Source organism: Erigeron canadensis, chromosome 2 (assembly GCF_010389155.1).
Source record: "Erigeron canadensis isolate Cc75 chromosome 2, C_canadensis_v1, whole genome shotgun sequence".
Lineage (NCBI taxonomy): Eukaryota > Viridiplantae > Streptophyta > Magnoliopsida > Asterales > Asteraceae > Erigeron > Erigeron canadensis.
The window spans coordinates 45,349,785-45,373,382 of record NC_057762.1 but is presented as its reverse complement, the minus strand read 5'-3'; the positions used below and the strand labels follow the sequence as shown (position 1 = coordinate 45,373,382).

General features: G+C 33.0%; 4 protein-coding genes across 4 annotated transcripts; 2 read left to right on the top strand and 2 right to left on the bottom strand.

Annotated features, from left to right (window-relative positions):
• Window positions 1-5,836: 5,836 nt before the first annotated feature.
• Window positions 5,837-7,374, top strand: LOC122588839 (GATA transcription factor 12-like). Its single transcript, XM_043761050.1, has 2 exons — window positions 5,837-6,182; window positions 6,487-7,374. The coding sequence occupies exons 1-2, from the start codon at window positions 5,919-5,921 to the stop codon at window positions 7,159-7,161; spliced, it is 939 nt and encodes a 312-aa protein (XP_043616985.1). The 5' UTR covers window positions 5,837-5,918; the 3' UTR covers window positions 7,162-7,374.
• Window positions 7,375-13,957: 6,583 nt separating this feature from the next.
• LOC122587229 (nuclear pore complex protein NUP35) lies at window positions 13,958-17,804 on the bottom strand. Its single transcript, XM_043759340.1, has 3 exons — window positions 17,061-17,804; window positions 16,569-16,680; window positions 13,958-14,454 (listed from the first exon to the last, which is right to left on the bottom strand). Exons 1-3 carry the CDS (start codon window positions 17,693-17,695, stop codon window positions 14,149-14,151), a joined length of 1,053 nt encoding a protein of 350 aa, XP_043615275.1. The 5' UTR covers window positions 17,696-17,804; the 3' UTR covers window positions 13,958-14,148.
• Window positions 17,805-18,932: 1,128 nt separating this feature from the next.
• On the bottom strand, window positions 18,933-19,584 carry LOC122590072. Its single transcript, XM_043762405.1, has 3 exons — window positions 19,453-19,584; window positions 19,304-19,366; window positions 18,933-19,232 (listed from the first exon to the last, which is right to left on the bottom strand). The coding sequence occupies exons 1-3, from the start codon at window positions 19,570-19,572 to the stop codon at window positions 19,056-19,058; spliced, it is 360 nt and encodes a 119-aa protein (XP_043618340.1). The 5' UTR covers window positions 19,573-19,584; the 3' UTR covers window positions 18,933-19,055.
• A 2,110-nt stretch (window positions 19,585-21,694) lies between these two features.
• LOC122588353 (CASP-like protein 3A1) lies at window positions 21,695-22,817 on the top strand. Its single transcript, XM_043760460.1, has 3 exons — window positions 21,695-21,969; window positions 22,380-22,518; window positions 22,599-22,817. The coding sequence occupies exons 1-3, from the start codon at window positions 21,695-21,697 to the stop codon at window positions 22,815-22,817; spliced, it is 633 nt and encodes a 210-aa protein (XP_043616395.1).
• Window positions 22,818-23,598: the final 781 nt, after the last annotated feature.

The following is a 23,598-nucleotide window of genomic DNA, read 5'->3' as shown; positions in this document are numbered from 1 at the left end:
CAATTTCTAGTACAACAGGACAATCGAGCTTAATGAGTCAAACAAGCTCAGTTGAAGTACATGTAACTATTTTTTAGTTTAAAATAAGGTTGTTTTGATCATAAATGATATCGTTGTGGCTCAAGTTGAGTTTTAGCCTTTTACGCGTTAATGACCATGATGGACAGTGTGGTTCTGAATCGACATGTGGACAAATGGACATGGTCGGTGAAAAAAATGGTGAATTCTCAGTCAAAGGGGTAAAAGAATTCTTAAGGGGTGGTAACGACTATGGAGGGAGGTATATTTTTAAGTGATCAAAATGGGTCAAAAAAAAATGTAATGTCTTCATGTGGAGGGTTTCTATGGATAGAGTTCCGACAATGACAACATTTCAAGGAATATTAATTTTGGGAGACTGGATTGCGTCTTTTGTGATGAGGAGGAAGAATCAATTGAGCATCTCCTATGCTCATGTAATATGGCCCTGGATATATTGTTCAGAGTTAGCAAATGGTGTAAAACAAACCCATTTTTCTTTTTCTCAGTTAAAGATATTTTCGAAACCAGCAAGCATGTTGGCCTAACAGGAAAAAGATGCAAGATTTTCAAAGGCGTGATGTTTGTCACATGTTGGTGCATATGGAAGGCAAGAAACGAGAAGAGGTTTCAAGATCGGGAGATCATTGTAGAAAGGATTTTTCAAGATATCAAGACCACTAGCGTTTTATGGTATAGAAATAGATCAAGAGTTGGCACCATTAGTTGGCATGATTGGAACACTTTTGAGGTTCGATATGTAATATACTTTAAAAAAAAAAAAAGTTTTTCAATGTTGAACCTTGTAAACCACTAACTTAAGAATCAAGATCGTTAGTTAAGTAAAAGTAAAAACAAGCATGAAGATCATCTCAAACAATAATGAGAAAACTTTTAAAGTTATTTAGACTTGTTTTTTAGCTCAAATTTTTTCGTTCGTATGAGCAAGTGAATGAACGAGCTATATTCCTAAAAGGAGTGACCATTTTTCTTTTCTTCCCTTTCCTTATCCCTTCAAAGCCCGGATTATGATATTTATAAATGGTGGGAGTTAAAACTAAATAATAAAACTGGTATTAAACCGGTACCAAAGGTCTCGGTTTTTAGAACCGTATTAGTACGGTCTCTTTCTTGTGCCTCAACCTTAGGTAGAAAACCAAAGAAGTGATGAAGGGGTGGAATCCGTTAGAGTTTTACTAACAATTCATTTTTTACATACAATTTTTATGTCACGTCAGTTTTATCTTCTCAACATTTTCACTTCCTTTTTGCCCTTTAAATTCTCATTTTCAAATTTAATACTCTAATATAATCCGCCCTCTACGATGTCACAATCAAAATAAAACAAGCAAAACAAATATGTAAAAAAGATAAATCCGACCACCATTTCCTCTTTCATCCTATAGTGGTGTCACCAAATCCCATTTTTACCTATGCATTCACTTTCACTCAAGGTTCATCTTTCACTCACCTTTCTTTTACCTTTTTATTTCATCTATCTTAAATCATGCTTTTAAGTATGTGTATATCCTTAATCTAGTGCATTAGTTTATACTTTATAACAAGAGAATGATATTCATAAAATAAGTTTTAGACATCTACAATAAAAGTACAAAATTTATTTTGTTGTGTATAATTGTAACATGCAGAAATAGTTGTAGATGGTTAAAGTGTATAGTAAAAATATCATTTTCCTCTATAGTATTAGGGAAGTGATATTTCTACAACAGAATTTTGTTATCAACAACGAATGTATAAATTTTTATACACAGAATACAACTGCATGATGTAAGTATTGTTATAGATAGTAGAAATGTGTTGTATCAATATCATTTCTCGCAGTATTAAGTGTCATGTTATGGTGACTACATTAATGAAAAGATATAACTAAAGAGTGGTTTTAAAAGGTTAAGAATAGTAATGTCCAATAATTGAGAGAGGAAAACTTTCATTATAAAAACACTATCACATGACGGCTGACAACAAGCCCTCACCTTTGTCACGTGGTTAGTCGGATCCCATTATCATTTACCTTAATTCTATCAGGATTATGAGAAAAGAGAATTAAAGATTGTTCGCAGTTAAGTTTAGATGTGTAATCCCTCATATATTAATATATTATTATATATTGTTTAATGAATAAATGTTTGGGTCTCCATGATTTTTATGGTTTAAAAAATTAATATGTGAGTGTTCGGAGTCTAATTTTAGGTACCTAACAGCCTTATATTCCCATATATATATATATATATACTAGTTTTCAAGCCTTCTGATGGATGAATAATCTCAAAATATATATATCAAAGGTAAATATCAAAATAATAAAAAACAAAACAGGTAAAAAATAACAAAACATGAACAAAACAAATTTAAAATAATAAACTCTTTGGTAGTAGAAAAAAAATGTCATAATCAAACTATAATTGACAACAAACTAAACTAAAAAAAATGAAAAATGAAAATAACATAACAAATATCAAAAAATAAATAAACACGAACAAGATACCAAAAATAAAATTAAAATAATGTAAAAAAAACGTATGTTTTTTTGTTGAGAAATTTATATAACTTGATTTGTTTATTAAAGATAGAAAGGAAAAGAATTTATTAATATTTATAATTTATAAAAGTATAATCTAATATATTTTTAAATTGGATGACATAAAAAAGTGTAAATTAATGAGACTTTTTATCAAATATTAATATAAAATTATAGAGCAACTAGAAGAGAGTATTAAACTTAAAAAGAGATTTTAGGGGTGTTAAATGTACCCCAACTTGTTCTTTTAATTATATTATAGATATTGTGTTTATATATAATATTTTAAAAAACTTAAGTAAAACATGCAGTACCTATCTTAGGTAAAACATATTTATATCAGTAAAAGATTATGTAAAATTCAGGAGTATATATGTATATTTATCAAATATAAAGATTTATTTATAACATTTTTTAATATGACAGTCCATACTATTTAATGTTTTATTAAGCAAATACTTTTAAGTTTATACTAGTTAACTCTGCTCTTTCTAACAAGCTAGGTTTAATCTAGTTGGGATCCATCAACTTCGGTAATCACAAGAAAGGTTTAGTTTATTCTTTATTTACATATTAATGCAATATTGTTGTAGTTTTTCTTCTATTTTTAATTTTTTATTTTGTGTGTAATATAAAAAAAAAAAGAAATTCTTTATTCATCTCTTACTTCTATGTAGAACAATACGAGTAATAACAATAACATGATATCCTCTTGTCTGTTTCAAAAATGACTTGGGTTTTGAGATACAACGGATATGGTCAATTGGTCATATTTGCTTGTTCCCCATCATCAATATATGTTTGAACAAAAAGTTACAATTATTTCATATCAAGCAAAGCCAAATGTTATAAAATTTAATACATAAAAATAGATTATCTAGATGTTGAAAACACGCGATACAAATTGTTTAATTACTATGTGCTCAATTTTAATTATTGTGTTACATTACTTATCTTCCCTCGTATTGATTGGTCGTAAAATTGATCAATGTAAATTGTCGGTTTAGATATTTAGTACATACATATATATATAGGGAGGTTAAAGTCAAGAGGTAGGTGCAACAATATCGAAGGAGGTTTCATTGGTTTACATGGAAGTCGCGGCAACATGCCAACATGGTACATAGGCAATTAAACTTTTGCAATTACACAAGAGACATGTGAGGTTATATTAATGTTTTTGTTTGGACTTTAGATTAATTAGAAGAATTATGAATCCATGATCGTCCAATATTACAGCCGGATCCATAGTTATTGGGAAATGTGTATTTTTTGTTTAATAATTAATCGTAAATAATGTCAATGTGTGTCTACTTAATTACTTACTACACTATGCATGTTCACGTTACTTCACGACGCTTACAGCTCAATTTAACAAAATCAACGGTCCCGATCTTTTAACCCATCAAAATTATATTTCATTTTTCATCCTATCATTTCACCATTAAACCTTTTTGCCCTTCACTTTTCACCCGCTATATATTCTTTCTAAAAGCCTACATCAACATCACAACAAATTAATATAGGCTTTTGCCAATTTGCCCATTTGCTCGAAAAGGTTTTTGTTCGGGTTACTAAAAAGATTTCTTCAATTTGTGTTGAGAAAACGTATATAATTCGTCGAAATATTTGACACATAGATATTCAATGCATGTAAGAGTTTATAAGATTTTATTTTGTTTATTTATTTATTTATTATTTTCTTTTAACAGTAGTTATAATAAAAATGTTTCGGTCATCCTTTCATAATAGGTGATGATTAATTCAAATATCTTTTCAACTTTTATTATTAAGCTACTTGTCTTATTAAGTTTTATATTCAAATTAAGCTCAATGAAACTCATTGAATGGATTTAGCCAACTGAACTAACTCCTCTTAATTAGTAGTAGATTTTTACCCAACTTATGACTATCAAATTTGGTCCAATTGTTAAACCAAAGTCAACTTGTTAATGTTAAAACTCCACTATCTTACAGAGATAAACATCTCATATATAGCAACTTGATCTACAATGGGTGAAAATGTAAAATAAAATTGGTGAATGAACGAGTATTGTTTCGGTAGGTTCCAACTTAGATAACGATGTAACGCGTTTGATGTTGACAAATGGAGAATGTAAATTGCTGTTACAAGAAGAAAATGAGCGCAATTACAGCTCACCCGGTGGACCATAACCATTGGTGATTGGAGGAACTAGCCCAAGGGTGGATGCTTTGGCATTTTCTTTATCCTACCATTTAATTGACCACCCATCCATCCTAGCTATATTCTTCTTCCTATTATATATTCCTTAACATATAATCTTATTAATACTATTGTTAACACATTTTCAACTATATACTTGGCTTCCACTTTGCTTATAAAAATATATAATTGATATAATTACAATGACACACTTTGCTTGTATAATTTCTTTTAGGAGGACTAGATAGTGTACGTTGAGATGATGATGAAAGTATTTTTTTTGGAACAATTTTAATATATTTATTTCATTAAAGATGTTCGTAATTAACATGATGTTGGGGAAAAAACGACGTCATAATAGTTTTCTAAAAAACTCAAAAACAAAATTAATAATTTAGACATATGATATTTGTGAACTCAGAATAATACTAAATTTGTGCTAAGTTAAAATAATTAAGTTGTCACAACATATGGCTGTATCTGAGTATTGAGCTAAATGGTGATTAAACTTCAACATCCATTTACTTGTTTTATGGTAGTCGGATTAAGCTAAATGATCACCATCTGCTTGCTAAATTTATGATAGTTTGGCTAATATTTAGCTTGGTTTCCTCTAGAGAAAATCTCACATTTTTAAATTCCTTAGGTTATTTTAAAATACAATCTAGAAATTAATGAGATATTGTGTTGATTTATAGAAATGTGTTTTATTTTGTATAAAATTGTGGATTATTCATGATCTATCAAATTTGATATTGAAATCATGGTATAAAAAATGGGATATAAATGAAGATAGATATTAAAAATAAAAACCATGTGAAATATAAAAGAAAAAGGAAAAGATAGAAAAGAAAAAAGAAAAAGAGAAAGCATAGTATGTATATCAATCAAAGTGAGATTAAATTGAAGAAAATATGAGAATGGGAAACAACTTTACAGAAGTAGCAAGTGAGTAGAGCAATTAGATTCTATTTTAAATATTTTTAAGCTACCTAAAGATGCTTTCATTTTATTGTTTATAAAATAAAATCAAAAATTTTACAATTCACACCCCTCATTCTCCACTCCTCAAATACCATCCCAACACCAACACCCCTACATCAACTTTCTCCCAAATTATCTCTCCAATTATATCCCCCAAAAAAAACAACCTCAAAAAAACAACAAGAAGCATTCATGGGAAGTTACTTTGGTGCCGTAGAATGTTACTCTGAGCAACAAAAACAAACCGAATTTCTCTCCAGTGCTAACCAATTTACAGTTGATGACTTGCTTGTCGACTTCCCTAACGACGAAGATTTCGTAATGAGTGAGGTCTTTGACTCGGCCGATTTTTCTAGCTCAAATTCACCCGTCTCGGGTGAACCTCATTTATCTAGCAATATAAGCTCGTATAGCCTCTCCGACTCTCAATTCTCGGGTGGTGAACTTTCTCTTCCGGTACGTTACTCAATAAAGAAAGCCAAGTCTGTTTTAATATGTTTAGACATGCATAAATTTTTTAATTTTATTTCAAAATATAACCACATATGTCGGTGGGTGCAATGGTTATATATACACTTTTACATAGTGTTTTTAAGAAACAATAATTTATGCAAGCCATTTGTTTTTACGGATAATTTTGTTGCTAAAAAAATTGTCCGGTTTGTTATATAGACAAACCCGACCCAATTACGTAATTGGGCATTGTCAATAATGTACGTTAAAAACTAATGAAATTGAATGTACTAATTGAATTATGCAGTATGACGAATTAGCGGAGCTAGAATGGCTATCGAGTTTCACCGAGGAATCATTTTCGAGCGACGATTTGTATAATCTACAACTAATCTCCGCCGCAAACCAACCGTTGACCACAACCGACACTTCATCATCCGACACAACTAATGAATTCCGACAAAAAACCTTGTTATGGCCAAACAGAAACATCTCACCCATATTTCAAAATGACGTTTTAGTACCCGGGAAAGTTCGTAGCAAACGCTCTCGCGCCGCTCCTTGTGATTGGTCGTCACGCCTTTTGTTACTCAAAACGTCCCCGACTTCAGCTGAAGTTAATCAGGCTAAAGCGGCGACGACAGAGAATTCGGTTCGGAGATGCTTACATTGTGGTTCAGATAAGACACCTCAGTGGCGTAGGGGCCCAATGGGCCCAAAAACATTATGTAACGCATGTGGTGTTCGTTTCAAGTCGGGTCGGTTAGTACCAGAATACCGACCCGCTGCCAGCCCCACATTTGTACCCGCTAAGCACTCAAACTCACATCGTAAGGTCATGGAGCTCCGTAGACAGATGGAGCTCCGGAACTCACAACAACAACAATTGATTAGCCATAACTCAAAATTCGAAGGATGCAACGGCAATGATGATTACTTGATTCATCGACAAATCGGTCCAAATTACATGCACATGATCTAATGTTAAATGGGTCATGAAATTAATTAGCCCGAACCAGTTTTACGTATTAGCAATTAAGTTTAATTAGTCATCTGAGAAGAAACAATCCATTTTCTGAGGATTTATTTCATTTAATTAGAATCCCTAAGAAGGAAGAAAAAAAATAGTTAACTTGATCAATTCATTGTAGGATTTTGTAACTCATGTAATCAGATTTTACTAATTGTTGTTCTATTTAATCATTTTTTAAAGCAATGTATCTTTTCATGTTATTCTTAGATATATACTCAACTTGACAAACTAATATTCACAAAGAATCGATAGTTTTTGAACAAATATTATTTTTAGAGACGCACATATATATAATAACTTTTGACTGTTTATTATCTATGCAGAATATTTTGTTTGTGATCAACACTTAATGTTGTATGCATAATATTATAAGATAAGCAAGTGATTCAGATAACATAAAAATTAGTTCATACATTACATTATACGACTTCTATATATTCAACGATTGGATAATATTAATTGAACATGGTATAAGAATAACATAACAAATTTTTATGCATTTATTTAATTATCTTGCAATATATATATATATATATACACACACATGATGATCATATGAGTAACGTAAAGTTGTGGGGAAATATATGTGGCGTTGAAAAGTGCAGAAACTGTGGAAATGGGGGGCACTAAATAGTGAGTGAGTGAGTCGTAACGTAAGCGGTATGGTCCATACTTACACTCAGTTGCACATGCAACCGCTCAAACTTTTATATCAAAAAGTCTTATCCCTTATCATTTCTTTTTCCAACATCACAATTCATCAATTCCAAATACTCATGAAATGTCTTACATTTCCTTTTGTTTCTAAACACTCTTTTATTTATGTTACATTCAATATAAAGTGTACAAAATACAAACAAACTATATATATATATGAGTTTTCTTTAGAAACATACACTATGATCGATCACTTACAATATACAAGGAAAAAATCTAGACAGTTTAGACCACTACCCACCATAGTGAATGTTAGAAGGAATTGAAACATATATATATGTATAGTCTTCTACGATTGCTAGATTCTGTCGACTCCATATATCACGTATTGTAACTAGCTAGTTTTAAATAACTACTATAATCGTTTGATGTTTTAAAAAGTAGAGATTAATTGTCTCCTCCATATACATATAATGCATTAGTTTGAAGCCATCAATCTTATGGTACCATTTGTCTAATAATATTTAGTAGTGGTGGTTGTGATACTAATTAATCAACATGTCAAAACAAGTTTCCATGACTATGATCGTACGTTATATAAATGTCGGTAAAGACTTGTGGTCAGATTGAAGTATTCTAGCTACAATTAAGATGATACGTTTATACGTATTTCAATTAACAAATGAAGACTTCGATTTTAAGCAAATGTGTAATGATGAAACTTGAGTTTTACTTAACTTGAAGGTTTCAATCCCCCTTAATTATATATGCTTTTAATTCTTTGGTTCCGGTTGTTAATCAGAATTGAAGACCGGCCTCTTTTAGTTATGCATCAAAATCGTTAGGACCGATAGAATAAGTTATTAATTGGACAACTCCGGCCAACAACCAATAGAGATTGGTCATTAGCAATCGTTGGGACGTACATACCAATGCTTTTTCTTTCATTTTAATTTGTTAATTAGTTATTTACATATATACTACTTTGATTTTATTAATTTACCTAAAGAATAACAGTGGTTGTTAACTTGTTGTAGGGGCGTTTTAATTAAACAAGTATATATAGCACAAATATTAATTTCTATTGATTCTTTCTTTCCTACCATTACCAAACAACTGTCTTAGATAAGTGATGAAATTGAAATCTCACTGATCAACCGACTTTTTTTTCTTCTTATTCCTAAGGGTGGACGGAGTGGGTTGGCACCACACCAGTATCGGTCCAGTACCGGGGGAACACCGCTCCGTGGTACCGGTACCGGTTGGGTCGTGACCGGCATGGCTACCACGCTCCCTGCCTCCGTCTCGCAACCCATCCGACCATTACATTATAAAAAAAAAGAAAGAAAACAAAACGGGGCTCACATGCGATTTGAACATTACATTCTATTTCTTTCTTCTTCTTTTTCCCATTCTTCCATTTTTAAGTTTCTGTAACTTTTTTTTTTCTCCACAACAAATCAAACATTAACTAACCAACCAAAATATCCAACACACACACACAACGCATATCATGGACCTAAGGCAAATTAAGATGGCGATGCAAGCCTATATGCTCAACGACGACAAACACCGTTCTGAAGTGAACACCATCCTTCGGGATGTAATTGACTGAAAGGCGACTTACCAGGTCGAAATCAATCGAATTCAATCTCTTGTGGCTCGAAACACTGCCGAAGCTGAGTATGTTTTATACCTTCACCAAAAAATCGACCGGCTAAACCACATTATTTATCAGCTTAACGCTGCCTTTAACACTTTGAAAGCTACACTTGACCACACGTTATTCTCGCAAGGCCATGTCGTTGGTGGACGACATGTAGATTATTATTCTGACCCGGATGAGGAGTACGTGTCTCCCCAACCTGGCGACCCGGGTCTCCTGAACCCTATCGTTACATTTATCGTGACGATGGCGACAGTACCGTGGACTCGGACTATTCCGAGTCTTAGGTTTATGTTATGTTTTTAATAATTTTAGTAATATTATGTAATAATTTTAGTATATTGTAATGTTTATGTAAGTTTTTAATGTAATGTTTATGTATTTTTTTTATTAATTATAATATTATTATTAACTAGTTTTTTTTTCTCTTGGTTAAAAATAAATAGAAAATAAAAAAGGGTGGGGAGGGGCGAGGAGGGGCGGTGAAGCACTCCGTGCATTTAGGGAGTGGGCGGGGAAAAAGTGAAAAACCGGGAAGGGGCGAGGAAACACTCCCCCCACCGTAATAGTAACTAAATGTGTATATGTGTGTGTGAGAGTGATGGGTGGAGATTCCAATGACAAGTTTTTAATAAAACGTTTTTCAAAACACATTTCTGGCTTGGACCCCTTACGCACCTTAACAGTTCTAATTAAATCCTCCCCCAAAATTGGATCATCCTAAGGGTGAATGGAGTAATGTTTACCACTCCTCCCGCTAAGCAATAATGGCTATGCCCAATTTGCTCCCCACCCATTGGGCAACTATAGGACAGGGTGGTGTGCAATTAGGTAAAACCCGGTGACAACTTTTTTTCCCGTGCACTCTGTGTACGTGTATCCTAAATGCATATCTGAATGCACGGATATTAAATTTAGAAAAATAATATTTATTTATTTATAAATAATATATCTCAATACTTTATATGTTTATGTTCTATAAAAATCCAAAATGATCGACAACATGATCAATGTTCATGTCCCATGCATTGATGGTCGACCTATAGAGACAATATATGGCAGTATAAAAACATATCATAGTAGCCAAATTGTTATAGGATCCAATGAATTGAAGCTCATTTACAACCGGTTCTCTAATAACATGTATGCGGGAAGGAGCCAAATTTTTTTTTGACGAAGGAGCAAATTTGAAATTTTTTTATATTTATAAAAGTCATAGGATATAAAAAATTAGGTCCTAGCTAGAGAATATAAAATGGGCCTTTTAAAGAACTTTGTTAACGTCGGGTTTAATCAAATTATCAAAAATCAGTGTTAAGAAAACCGAGTTTAGCTTATGTAAGTGTCGGCTATGGAGATGTCTGTCTTTAAGATAAGCATCAATCTTTGCAATTTCGGGATATGTGACGGCCGATGAGTTGCGTATATTAAACAATATAATATAATTTCATCAAAATCAATGAAATGTGATAATGTACGTCTAGGTTGGCAATTGGGTACCTGTTATGTTAAGCAAAAAATGTACTATGCAACTTTTTCAATTTTTAAAAATAATTGTTTTTAATATTTTAAAGTTCAACATTTAACTTTTTTAATAAATAAAACGAATAACTATCAAACTCAAATCAACAAAGGCAAGTGTTAAATGAGTCATTTTCATGTTTGAAAGCTGAGAATTTTGTACGCACCGAACCTGTTAAGACCTGAAAGCTGAGTCATTGTACGTATTTTATAAAATAATTAGTTTCTATATATCTTTCTACCTTAGTATGTAATTATAATTATTACTTATTTAAAATAAATATATATCATAATAATATGAAAAGAAATATTACTTTTTTACATACGACTATATTATTGATATATATTACATATTTTACCCAAACAATACAAAAATATTTTCTTCAAACTTTTTATTATTATTAAAAACTAAAACAACTCAAACTTTTTAGTCTAGTCTACCAATGAAGTAATCTATCTTAAAAGTCAAAACTAATGCTTACAAGAATAATGAGTTCGAAAAAGAGATATATGACAACGAAACTTTCAAAACTTATTAGTGCTCCAAATTCTATAATATATGATATATAATCTTTTTCATATATAAAACAGAAGTCCAAGCCTAAAAAATAGCTAAACAAAAGCTTACTTGGCACTTCTATAATATATTCATTCATTAACTTAACTAAAACAAATCTTTTAATGACGTCATGCAACACCAAATAATTATTGTTAACATATTATCCTATTTAATGAACAAAATGCAACTAAATTATAAGATATACATTGGTGATTAATGTATTTATAGTTAGATAATCTATTCAAACAAAATACAAACGATAGATATACGCAATATTTATTTGTTTACATATATCATTTTAATTGGCTAATATCCTTCATACTTGGTACAACCTTTCTTTTCCATCATATAATTGATTAATTATCTATTTTAATGATTACATAAATACATATATGATCTACTTAGATACTTTTTTATACCGTTTGTATGTTTAGATTGTTTAGCGTAAATATTACATTGTTTACTGCTTACATATATATACATTTTCTTTATTGCAATAAGCTTTTAGCGTTTTCTATTTTAACTGACTACTTATTTCGTAGTTACTTGTGTTATCCTATTTTTACGTTTTACATTACTCGGTTATCATAATACTACCTGGGTATCATCCGGGTTCTTAAGCTAGTATAATATTAGAATTAGATTACCCTTTAAAACCGGGGAAAATGATCCTCTCCATTTTTTCATGTGATCAATCAAACAATAAATCCCTCTGAATGTGAAGGGTAACAGTGTGAAATTAAGAACAGCTGCAGTACAGATTATATGCCCTTCAAACTAAAGAGAAAATACGAATAGTTAAGTTGGATTGATGGAGATTATCCTAGCCTATACAGAATTTTTGATGGCCAACATTAGGTTTTGACTGTTAATTATTTTATTCTGAGCTCTTATTTTGATACATGTAGAAGGTTTTAATTTCTTGCTAATTTTTAGCAACAGCCATGTATGTACAGGGAAAAAGAATTATTGATGGAATTGATTAAAAAAATAAAAATAAATGAATAATGATAAGGATAATACAGGTACTTGAAAGTACCATGCATGTACACATGACAAGAGAGTGAGAGTAGATGGGGGCATACGTGCATGTGGAAAAGCACATGGTACAATAATTGAGGTACGTGAAAGAAATAATTATTTTAGAAAAGAAAAAGAAAAAAGAAATATTAGATCCATTCAACCATAGCTATTTGTCTTCCATGTTACTACTACTACAAAGCAACAACAAAACAAGCAATGGGGGCACTTCCATACTTGCACATTTTAGTGCAATTAATTTGTAGTTTTCTTTGACCTACATTATATTCAAATCATAAGTTTCGGGCAGAGCTAAACATAAGCCGAGATATGCATAAAAGAAGTACTGTATTGTACTTGAATGTTTATCTTTAAATTTAGTGGACAACCATCTTTAATCTTAATCTTCTATGTCAACATATACTCGTAGGTAAAAAGACTGGTACCAGAAGTGACATGTGTGGGAGTAAACAATGTCAATCCTGATAATCTTAAACGTCTTAAGCAAAAATCAATTCTTTCAGATGACTTAGTCGAATGATAACAACGTGTAGTTATTGGGAAATGGAACCGACATGTCGGTTAAGTCAAGTAATCGTGCAACTGGTTCACATGGTCAAAAGAGGAAAAAGTTGGAAGGCATTCTCCTTTGCCAAAGCAAAAGGTTGGAAGGTTTAGTTTGGTATTTATGCCTAATGCTTGGTGCCTACCTAATGAGTTGCCCACCCAAAAACATTATCATGAGCTCAGGAGAACATATCCATTAACCCAACCCTCCCTTTTCTTTCTCAAATACAAGGTAACGCTCAGGAGAACCCCAACCCTTTTCTATCTCAGATACAAAATCTTGAAATCCAGCTAGGACACCCAATAACCATAACCATTATATGAGTCAGGTATGCCTCCTACATTATGAATAGACAACTGATTATAAGCCAATTTAAGTCTCCAGTTATCAGTCTTTTGTCACAAATTGTTAATACCATCTATATTCATATAACATTAGGCTATCTCCAACGGGGGTGCCTTTGGGTGCCCTTGGATATCCTTTGTCGTTGAAGCTTGTCCAGAACTAAGAATTTTTTAAATGATGCCCTTACTTGTCCTTACCTAATATATTTCTGTTTTTAGTTGGAGTTAAAATGATATGTAAGGATGTTTGTATGGTTGAAGATAGAATTATAGGATTTGAAGGATTTATAAGGATGTATAAGGATTTGTAAGGATATCATGTGAGTATGTGACAGCTTAAGGACGCCTAAAGACGTCCTTAGCATTGGAGATAGCCTTATTAATTTGGATCTTATCCAAAAAAACCACTATGACAAAATCCAAAACATACAATATAAATTGCAAATACATTACAGACAAAAATACTTGCTTGCAAAAACAAATTCTTTGATGACTTTGTCGTCTTTTACAAGCTGTATAAGCCTCTGATAACACAATACTCTTAAAATACCAACTGCATCATCTTCCAAAAACATAGCCAGCTTAAACTCTATAATCTCAGCTACAACCCAAACATCAAATCTGTAAATTTAGAGTAGAATGATTTAGCAGGGGTAGCCATGGTTCCACCAGTTTGGGGGGTATATGTGGAACCATTTTGATGATAAGGGCGGGAAGATGCATTGAAAGCAATTGGGTCTGATTTTCTAGTAGTTGTTGGCGGTGGTATAGGCATAAATCCTTGATTGTGGAGTCTATCAGTCAGAGACTGGCGTAGCATTGGATCCACTGGCTTCACTCCAATTAGTAGAGCTCCATTTAGTTGCATTCCGTTCTTACTGAGAGCCTTCTGAGCATCAAATCGACTCTGTTTTAATTAAAAAAAAAAGTGATGAAACCAATTTCATCTCAAAAAACAAAGCAACTGACAAAATAAACAATAAAGTGAGTAAAATATGCAACTGCCAACTGATTGATGACTTGAGCTCATTCTTATAATCAGCTACATTTTTTTATGAGTTCTAGACGTAACAAACTGTTTTCAGAGAAAATGATGTTATGATCAACATAGTTCTTTAAAAAATTGAGCACCATATGAAAAGAATTGCACCCGCTTAATAGAACGTGTGCACACTCTACAAAATCAGAACAAGAAATCAAGAGATATATTAGAAAACAAAATGTTCTAAAATATGGTTATTGTAAAAGCTAGTCATTTCACATGATTATTTAGAAATCTGCTCAATACTGATCAGATAAGTTCCGGTGGTCTTGATTTGAGTCGCCAATTTCCAAATAAAGTTGTTCTATAAATTCATTTATAACATTATATTATAGGAGTATTTAGTTTGGCTTTTGACATAGAGAGAATAATGGGCGTTCACTGCAAGTGGATGATCCATGACCAATTGGCCACTCATTGCAAGTGGATGCTCATGATCCGTGGCCGCTTTGGATAAGCTGTTCTTTCCTTTTATACTTTGGGCTTTGGCGGTCGTAATAGTTGACGGCGATGCCAGTAGGTGGGTGAAGGTAGGGGCTGAGTTCACGAGCCCGTTTTTGGTAAGCAAGATTACTTATCATGACTTGTTGGCCCATTTTATAACGCTGAGTCTTTGACAGACCCAAAAGAGCCCAAAACGCTAACAAAATTTCCCAGAAACCCAGTCAGTTCAACCCAAGTTGTTAACAACTGGAGGTTTCGGTAACGTTTTTGGCTTAATCGTTGTAATCTGCCGAGATTACAACCAGGGTTCAAATGAGTAATTATACGACATTCTGCTAACTGGGTCCATGTCAATTCGGGTACCACATGCCACTTAGCATCAAACACCATCACTGGCTGCTGTAAAACTCACAAACCACGAAAACAAGAACCGGAAAGGAAAAAAAAAATTATGCTTAATCAAGGCAATTACAAAATTCAGTTTTGAACTCAATTAACCATTCCAAACCAAGAATGAACCTTCAAACCATAAAAACCCAAACTATGAAAATGACCTTGACACCCAAGAAACCATAAGCCTCAAACAAGATGTATGGCTTGTAAACCACCCCAAACCACCCAGGCCACACTTATATAGTTATATTATATATGCGTGTGACCGAAAATGATAAAATCAGAAAAGGCTTCCATGAGTTTCTCTCGGATCGCATCCACACCACGTTCGCCCAAACACACCTGACACCCCCCATCCTAAACACCATGGTCACACTGGTAACCGCCTTTCCACCATGCCTCCACATCGGCAACCAAAGATACCACCCAAAACCCATACCATATGCGCTCTGCCTCTTAGTTAATACCCTATTCATTTATTTATGCCAGTAAAGCATTAAATATGATAAAAACTGGAACTGTATACTAATTTAGTAATTTATTTGTCATTATATATAAACTATATATATCTAGAGCAATAACTTATAATGCAATCAATAATACAAAAAAGATTAATAATAGTCCAGCCTGACCTGACCTGTTTTGGTCCAAACCTGTTTAACTTGTTTGATCTTAAAGGTGTTTTGACCCACACTCCTACCCAAGTGACCAACTGAAAGAACTCTACTTGGTGTGCCAATCTTAGTCAAAGTGAGAAACTTTAAACTCATTCCATAATCATTGCCACGTTATTCCATTAACAAATGCCTAAAAATCAGATTTTTCTCCATAGTTTATGATCATATAATTGTGAGTTGCAACTCTTCCATTTTCCAGCCAAGACAACCGATATCAGACCACCTAGAACCCCAACCCCATACTTATGCATTTCCATAGCAACTATTTGGCAATATGGTCTAAAAAATGTATTCCTGTGCACCAAATATAGCAGCCATGAAAGAGGTAGGCACATCCATGTTTCTTAGTAAAATTGAAACTGTAACTAACAATATACATAAACTGAACCAGAAAACTGAAAAAAGAAGCAAAAAAAGCAGCCAGGCAACAAGCTGAAGCTTGGTATCAAAGGATGCAGAAATTACCTGGTAAAGTATGTGCATCCAATTAGAATCTCTTGGACCTGGAATATGTTTGAGAATTACACCACATTTTTCAAACTCTCGAAGAACTAAATTTGTGTCTGCTGGCGAAAACCTGCAAAACACACGGAAAATAATTAATCATACATTCCAAAACCAAACTGTCTGGATACATAGTAACTATAATTTCCAAGGTCAAATGTGTATTCGATTCAACCAAGCACATATGCAAGGAAGCCCAAGAAAATATTCAAAACCGTTATTAGTTTCATTAACATCGTATTTCAAGCGACTATAGCTAATCATGGTTTTTAAAATCCAAAATGCAATTTGGAGCTTGACTATTGGTGTGATTTAACTTATCTTAAAGAAAAAGCACACATAATTTTAAGTCAGGTGAATGAAACTCACCTAATCACAAAATCCTAACATGTACAACATTCAAATCAAGACTAATATCCTAGCTCCTAAACAACCATATATAAAAAAAATTACCCATAAACAGTAACCCATTCTTCCTCATCAACATTCCCAACATTAACCGCATTCCTCCTAATCTCCGGTCTAGCAACTTCCCGTGGCGGTGGCAACGTAATCAACGCCTCGGGCTTCCTATGCACCACTCCATCAACCGGGGAACCCGAACCCGAGCCCAAAACCCCCTTCCCTTTATCCTCACCACTGTTATCCGCTTTCCCACCACCAGACCACCAACTCGAACTTGCACCTAGACTCTGTACACTCTGATTCCCCCCAAACAACTTGTACCCAGAAGTACTATCAGGGTTTGGTGATGACTGATTTTTATTATTTGAAGAAAATTGTTTATTATTTGAATTAGGGGTTTTAGGGTTTGGGGAAAGTGGGTCGGGTGAACCGATTGGGAAGTCCGATTGGAAACCGGATTCGGGTGAGAAATCGGAGCGGTCTTCAAGAGTGAAATTAGGCGGTGGTGGGAGATCAGACGTGGCGAAATTTTCACGCCATAATGCGGAGACGGCGGCGGCTTGACCCGGTGTTGTGAATTTGCCGGATCCGGATCGGCGGTTGGTTACTGGTGTAGATAAATCGTTGAAGAATAAAGATTGTCTGTTTGCTGATTTTGGGGTTTTGTGTATTGAAGAATTCATTTTCAAAAACCCTAACGAGAGTGAGAGAGATGGATTTGAAATTAGGGTTTTGTGGGTGTGTTTATTTTTTTACGACCCAACAAATATGAGAGGGAATTGTGAATATTTTGTTCAGGAATTTAAATCCGAGATTACTTGCGTTATTAATATTTTATTTATCCCGTGACAATTAAGCAATAATTTAAAATTTAAAACTTCAGATAAAACGAAAATAATAATAATAAAAAAAAAAGACGAGTCGACGAGTTACAAGTTGATTGGTATAACAAACGATAACGGTTACAAGTTGCGGTGTAAATTTAGACCGAGTAAATACAAGTCGCAAACTCATGATTATCGTACATTGATACTAGGATTATATATTGTATACCATATTTATGGTTGCATAAAAGTATGTTTTATATATGTATTTTTATCCTTTTAGTACAAATTTTGGAGATAACTATTAAGTTTGTGACAATCACCAGCCGCAACTTTCCAGTAGAGGTAGAGAATCAGAAGATTATTAAGTGGTTGAAATTCATCTGGACACTAGCCTAGATAAGGGATTAGTGGATACTAAATGATACATGAGATCAAGGAGTTTCCACCCAATTACCATTTTTTTTATTAAGTTTGTGACTTAAAATAATCGAATATGTAATATTTTGATAAATTTATTAAGTTAATCAACTTATATCTTGTTGATAAATACGCCACATATACATAAGTAATCAATAATTTGTAATGTATAAAAGTGTCTTGACTTTTACGAGTCGAGTCACGTTTCGATTTACGAGTAAAAATTCATGTTTTCAAATCAAGTTAAAAGTTACGAATCGATAACTATGATACATCTACATAACCATCTAGTGAAAATGAAACTTCAAAAACACAACCAATGTAATTTTAGATAATAAACATTTATGCGACATAATGAGATATAATCATATACATGATTTAAAAAAAAGGAAAGTGATATGTCTACAACAGAAATTTATCATCTACAACGAATGTATAGATTTTTATGCACAGAATACAGCTGCATGATGCAGGTATTGTTGTAGATGAGAAAAATGTGTTGTAGGAATATTATTTCCCTAAAAAAACCAGTACAAATGTATAGCCTTTTTATATAGTATTTACTTTAAACGACTTGTGCAAATACTACGCTTACGCTAGTTGTTGAACATACAAACAGATCTAATTAGCTAAAAAGACTTTTAAAATAAAGTTCAGAATGACACAACATGGAAAATTAGTTAGTGGTTGAATTGTTTTATTTCTTTACATGATGATTATAAAATCAAGTAAACTAAAAGCTTCAGATAAATCATAAGCAATTTTTTTGTTTTGTTTTGTTTTTTGCTTAGAAGCATGTTTAGAAAGGAGCGGATAAGGGTTCCTTCAAACTACATTGATCAGGAGTAGGAGCACCGATCATAGAGCATTGGCAAGCCGCTTCAATGGTCACGCCCGTGCCTTGAAGCTTGTGTATTGAATCTGCCCTCTCGATAGCCTTAGCCATCTCTTCGACTCCTATAACTGGTTGCATACCCTACAACATTTACAACTCATAATAAAATCCTTCGTATATCAAACGAGCAACAACAATGTCCTTTTACTTACCTCGTTTAATATACGAGAGGCCTCAGATGGTTTATTTTCCTGTATAACTCCAACGGCAACTTCCTATACAAAATTAAAGAAACTCAAAAGAATAAAGCAAAGTACGTTCAGTTAACATTATTAGTACGGGGATGATCAAGAAGACGTACCCTTGCCTGGTTAAGTTCGACTTGGTTCAAGGTCTTGGGCTCAGTCTCAATGGGGCAACAAAAGGTAGCCATATATGGGTTTGGTTTAAAGATGGATATCGTATTACACACATCATACATAGGTATATATCTTATTGTTGTGAGTGAGACTCAAGTGTCTCAATCAAATGCAGGTTGGGAAAATCAATGTAGCCTATGATGTACTCACGGACCAATTTAGAGATCATAAATTTGACATATAGATACCAAAAAAGAAACAGACAAAGGCAACAACTATCTCATTCAACTCCCGTGCCTTCTTTAATCTTTAGCCTAAATTAATAGAAAAGTTATTTAGGCTATATTTTCTACACATAAATAAGTAGCGGATACATTTGTTTGACAAAAATAATAATAATAAAACATAAATAAGATTATGCTTTTAAAGTCTTTTTGATGTTTAGTTGTGTTATGTTTGTGAACGAGACAACATAAATGGCCTCTTAGTTAGAACATCATATCATCCGACAATTATTATTTGGTTTTCTTCCTCATTAATTACAGGAAATGATACCATCAGTTTCGATTAATGTACCATAATGTATAAATTCTATAAATGACTGAAGTCAGTAATATACAACTGTAATACATCAATCAAAATAAATAAGACGAATATCACTTCCCATTAATTGTCTTGTTATGTTGGTGGTAACAAAAACGGCCGTACATACTTATAAGAGATTTGAAAAATTAATTGTGGCACAACTAAATAATTCTATTTTTCGAACTATCTATACTACAAGTATATTATAAAATAAAAAAGCTCTAAATTTTCAAAATTAAACTTAAATTTTCAACATTGATTTTAAGTAGTTCTTTAAAATGTCTCTCATATCTATTCAATATTTACTTAAAAAAACTATAATACCCCTTCTCTCGTCAAATCTAACCAATCATTTTTTTTTCTCTCTTCTCCATAAATCATTTATTCCTCTTATTTTTTCAAAATTTTTTATACCAAAAACCGTACATCGATAAATCATAAAAATTATACGGGTGTTTCTATAACTTCATGCTCTTTCATTAAAGATGTCATTCGATATACTTTCGACGAACTTTTGAATCCGAGGACGGAGCCCGTACGGCTAATGCATTTGACCATCATAATCTATGACATATCATCTCCTATGACCTATCACACTTTATGGCATATCACACTCTATGACCTAGCTATCTCTCCCAACATTTCACCGCTGCAACGTGCGAGTACTTACTCTCATATATTAAAATATGAGTGGACATCTAAAATTACTAACTAGTCTTCTTAATTTTTCAAGAAAATGTATCTACTTCTTATTTGTTGATAATCATTCAACTCTAAAAACTATATCCATTTTTCGTTAATTCCTCCAGTCGAAGTATACAAAGTTCTTTTGGAAAAAGATAAAATAGTGAAAAGAAACAGTAAATAATATATACGAGTAATTGAATTCATGATCAAGGTCGATAAATTAAAAATTAAAAAGCTTAGTTGGGTACATATAAAATATTTTCAAAGTATATCTATGAAGAAATTTTAGTACTTCAAGAAAAATAAAAGTACAATTAAGAACGTTTAGACAGTTTGGGTCCATTTTGCCTGGCCATAACTCATTAACTTGATACATTCGTTGCGTGTAGATATAGACTATAGTGACTTTAGCAGAAGAGTAACACTATATTCCGGATATATAACGTAATTGTTTATACTTGTAAACATCTTTTGCTTAATTATAAAATCAGCATCCAATGAAAAACTATCTTTTGCTTAATTATACTTGTAAACTTAATTGGCACTCAGCTAGTTTCACACAATGCATCAACGTCAGCACATATGAAAAACTATTTTATGTAATTATGTTTGTACTTGTAAAAATCTTTTGCTTAATTATAGAATCAGTATCCAATGAAACGAATGTAAACCAAGAAAGGTTATGTAAAGAGGCTATACACCTGATCATCTGGTGAAGTGATTGGACCAACAACTGAAGAAATGGGGTGTCACATTTATTTAGCCACTAAATGATCTATCGATACATGAACCCCAATATATATATACAAAAACAAAATCCTCGCCATTCACAGACCTACCTCGATCCTAGCTCATTCATAACCGCCACGTGTCTCTACTCTCCTTCCTTTCCGCCCATTCCATCTTTTTAAAAGCCCCCCAAATTATTCTCCACAATGTACCATATCACACCACACAACAATATATAATAAGATGTTGAAAACGATACCAGATAGTACTACTGATGATCACGCCGCTCCTACAGTGAAAGTTGCTGTGGAGATCGAAAGCGGTACCATGATGAATAATATTGAAAAGAAATTACCTCGGAACTACAATGTAATGCACGTTGCTTTACGACTTGCGTGCTTATTGGCATCATTGGTTTCGCTCGTGGTAATGATAAGCGCGAAAGAGAAATCAACTATTTCACTTTACGGCTTTGATCTTCCAGTTTACTCCAAATGGTCCTTTTCCAACTCATTCGAGTAAGCATATACAATATATGTTTCTCCAAATGGTCCTTTTCCAATCCAATTTTTTTTTTCCTATTAATTTTACATAACAATATATGTGACATAAATATATACTAGTACATTTCTTATATATGGCCATATATAATGCATGGTAAAAAGTAATTAACGAAGCTGTCTGAAATATATATTTTTTTGAACGGCAAAAGTATGATTATACATATATATAACAAAGACCAACTAGCAAAATACTAGAAGTCTACAGTACAAATACAATTACAATGATCTAGAAAAACAACTATAATAACATAAACTAGATCCATCTCAAAGCTTTAACTGCTAGGATTACAAAAAGGTTGAAAAAACGGTCTGATATATATATATATATATATTCTCAATTAAGAATGTTATTTGTTGTTGAATAGCTATTTGGTTGGAGTATCCGCGGCTGTAGCTCTTCACTGTCTTGTTCAACTTTTCATGTCATCAAGCAGAATGTTGATAAGGAAATCGTCTATTATTTCTTCAAGGAACCATGCATGGCTCCTTTATGCTGCTGATCAGGTAGTAATAAATTACTCGCAATCAATTGCTTATTGTTGTGATACAATTAATTAACTGATTCGTGACACACGTACATACAGGTATTTGCGTTGGCTATGATGAGTGCTGGATCAGCTGCATCGGGTGTCACCAATCTGAACCGAACAGGGATCAAACACTCGTCTCTACCCAATTTCTGTAAGCCGCTACAGAGGTTCTGCGACCATGTTGCGTTTTCAATCGCATTTACACTCTTTGGGTGCTTCTTGCTTGCAATGTCCGTGGTTCTTGATGTGGTTTGGCTATCGGTCGTGCGCTAGCTGAACCGTATATGGCTAGCTAGCACTACTACTACATGCATGTAGACGTACGTACCATTATTTATCAACAGTTTAATTAGATTTGATGAATTTTTGACTCATATATACTTTAGGTTACTGCTTGAAGTTTATGGGTTAGATAATCGATCTTAAGTTTTTTAACTTGTGAGAGGGAAAAAAAAGAGCAGAATGATGGGGATGTAAGCAATCTTGAATTTAATGTGATTGGATCATTCGGCAAAATAATGAAAGCTTGCAAGTTCTAATTTTTGTTTATAAGAAAATATGATAGAAACTTGATCTACGCATAAGCAAATGACCCAATGACATGAAAATCAGACACCCGGTCAAACCTGATGACCCGAGTCGCCCCACCCAATGGCTTAATGGGTCGGGCTTTGATTTTCATTTTCGTGCAACTTCGGGCTTCGGGTTTTGCCATGCCTGGTTGGGCCGAGCTTTGACCTGTGCTAGAAAAGGATGAGCAAATGTCCTGAAAATGCGAGACGCGTCATAGGCCCGCCTAAACCTGACCCGCTCAATAGCTTAACTGGCGGGGCTTTGGTTTTGATTATCGTACATTGTGGGGTTTTGAATTTTGCAGGGCCGATTCGTGTCAGATTTTGACCCGTGCTCATGCCTAATCCAATCGATAACAAGAGATAGTTTTTGGATATCATTTTTATCAAACTAAAATAAATTATCAATTCGCGTAATTTATTCAAAAAAGGTAATGAAAAACACATGCAAAGTTATAAAATGAAAAATCTAAAATATTGAT

Excerpts from the sequence above, each read along its gene's own strand:
- LOC122588839 (XM_043761050.1), top strand. The coding sequence starts at position 5,919 with ATGGGAAGTTACTTTGGTGCCGTAGAATGTTACTCTGAGCAACAAAAA. Across the intron at positions 6,183-6,486 it reads GTGGTGAACTTTCTCTTCCG|TATGACGAATTAGCGGAGCT; the intron begins GTACGTTACTCA and ends TGAATTATGCAG.
- LOC122587229 (XM_043759340.1), bottom strand. The coding sequence starts at position 17,695 with ATGAATTCTTCAATACACAAAACCCCAAAATCAGCAAACAGACAATCT. Across the intron at positions 16,681-17,060 it reads GAATGGGTTACTGTTTATGG|GTTTTCGCCAGCAGACACAA; the intron begins GTAATTTTTTTT and ends TGTGTTTTGCAG. Across the intron at positions 14,455-16,568 it reads GGATGCACATACTTTACCAG|AGTCGATTTGATGCTCAGAA; the intron begins GTAATTTCTGCA and ends TAATTAAAACAG.
- LOC122590072 (XM_043762405.1), bottom strand. The coding sequence starts at position 19,572 with ATGTATGATGTGTGTAATACGATATCCATCTTTAAACCAAACCCATAT. Across the intron at positions 19,367-19,452 it reads TCGAACTTAACCAGGCAAGG|GAAGTTGCCGTTGGAGTTAT; the intron begins GTACGTCTTCTT and ends AATTTTGTATAG. Across the intron at positions 19,233-19,303 it reads CCTCTCGTATATTAAACGAG|GGTATGCAACCAGTTATAGG; the intron begins GTAAGTAAAAGG and ends TAAATGTTGTAG.
- LOC122588353 (XM_043760460.1), top strand. The coding sequence starts at position 21,695 with ATGTTGAAAACGATACCAGATAGTACTACTGATGATCACGCCGCTCCT. Across the intron at positions 21,970-22,379 it reads TCCTTTTCCAACTCATTCGA|CTATTTGGTTGGAGTATCCG; the intron begins GTAAGCATATAC and ends GTTGTTGAATAG. Across the intron at positions 22,519-22,598 it reads TCCTTTATGCTGCTGATCAG|GTATTTGCGTTGGCTATGAT; the intron begins GTAGTAATAAAT and ends ACGTACATACAG.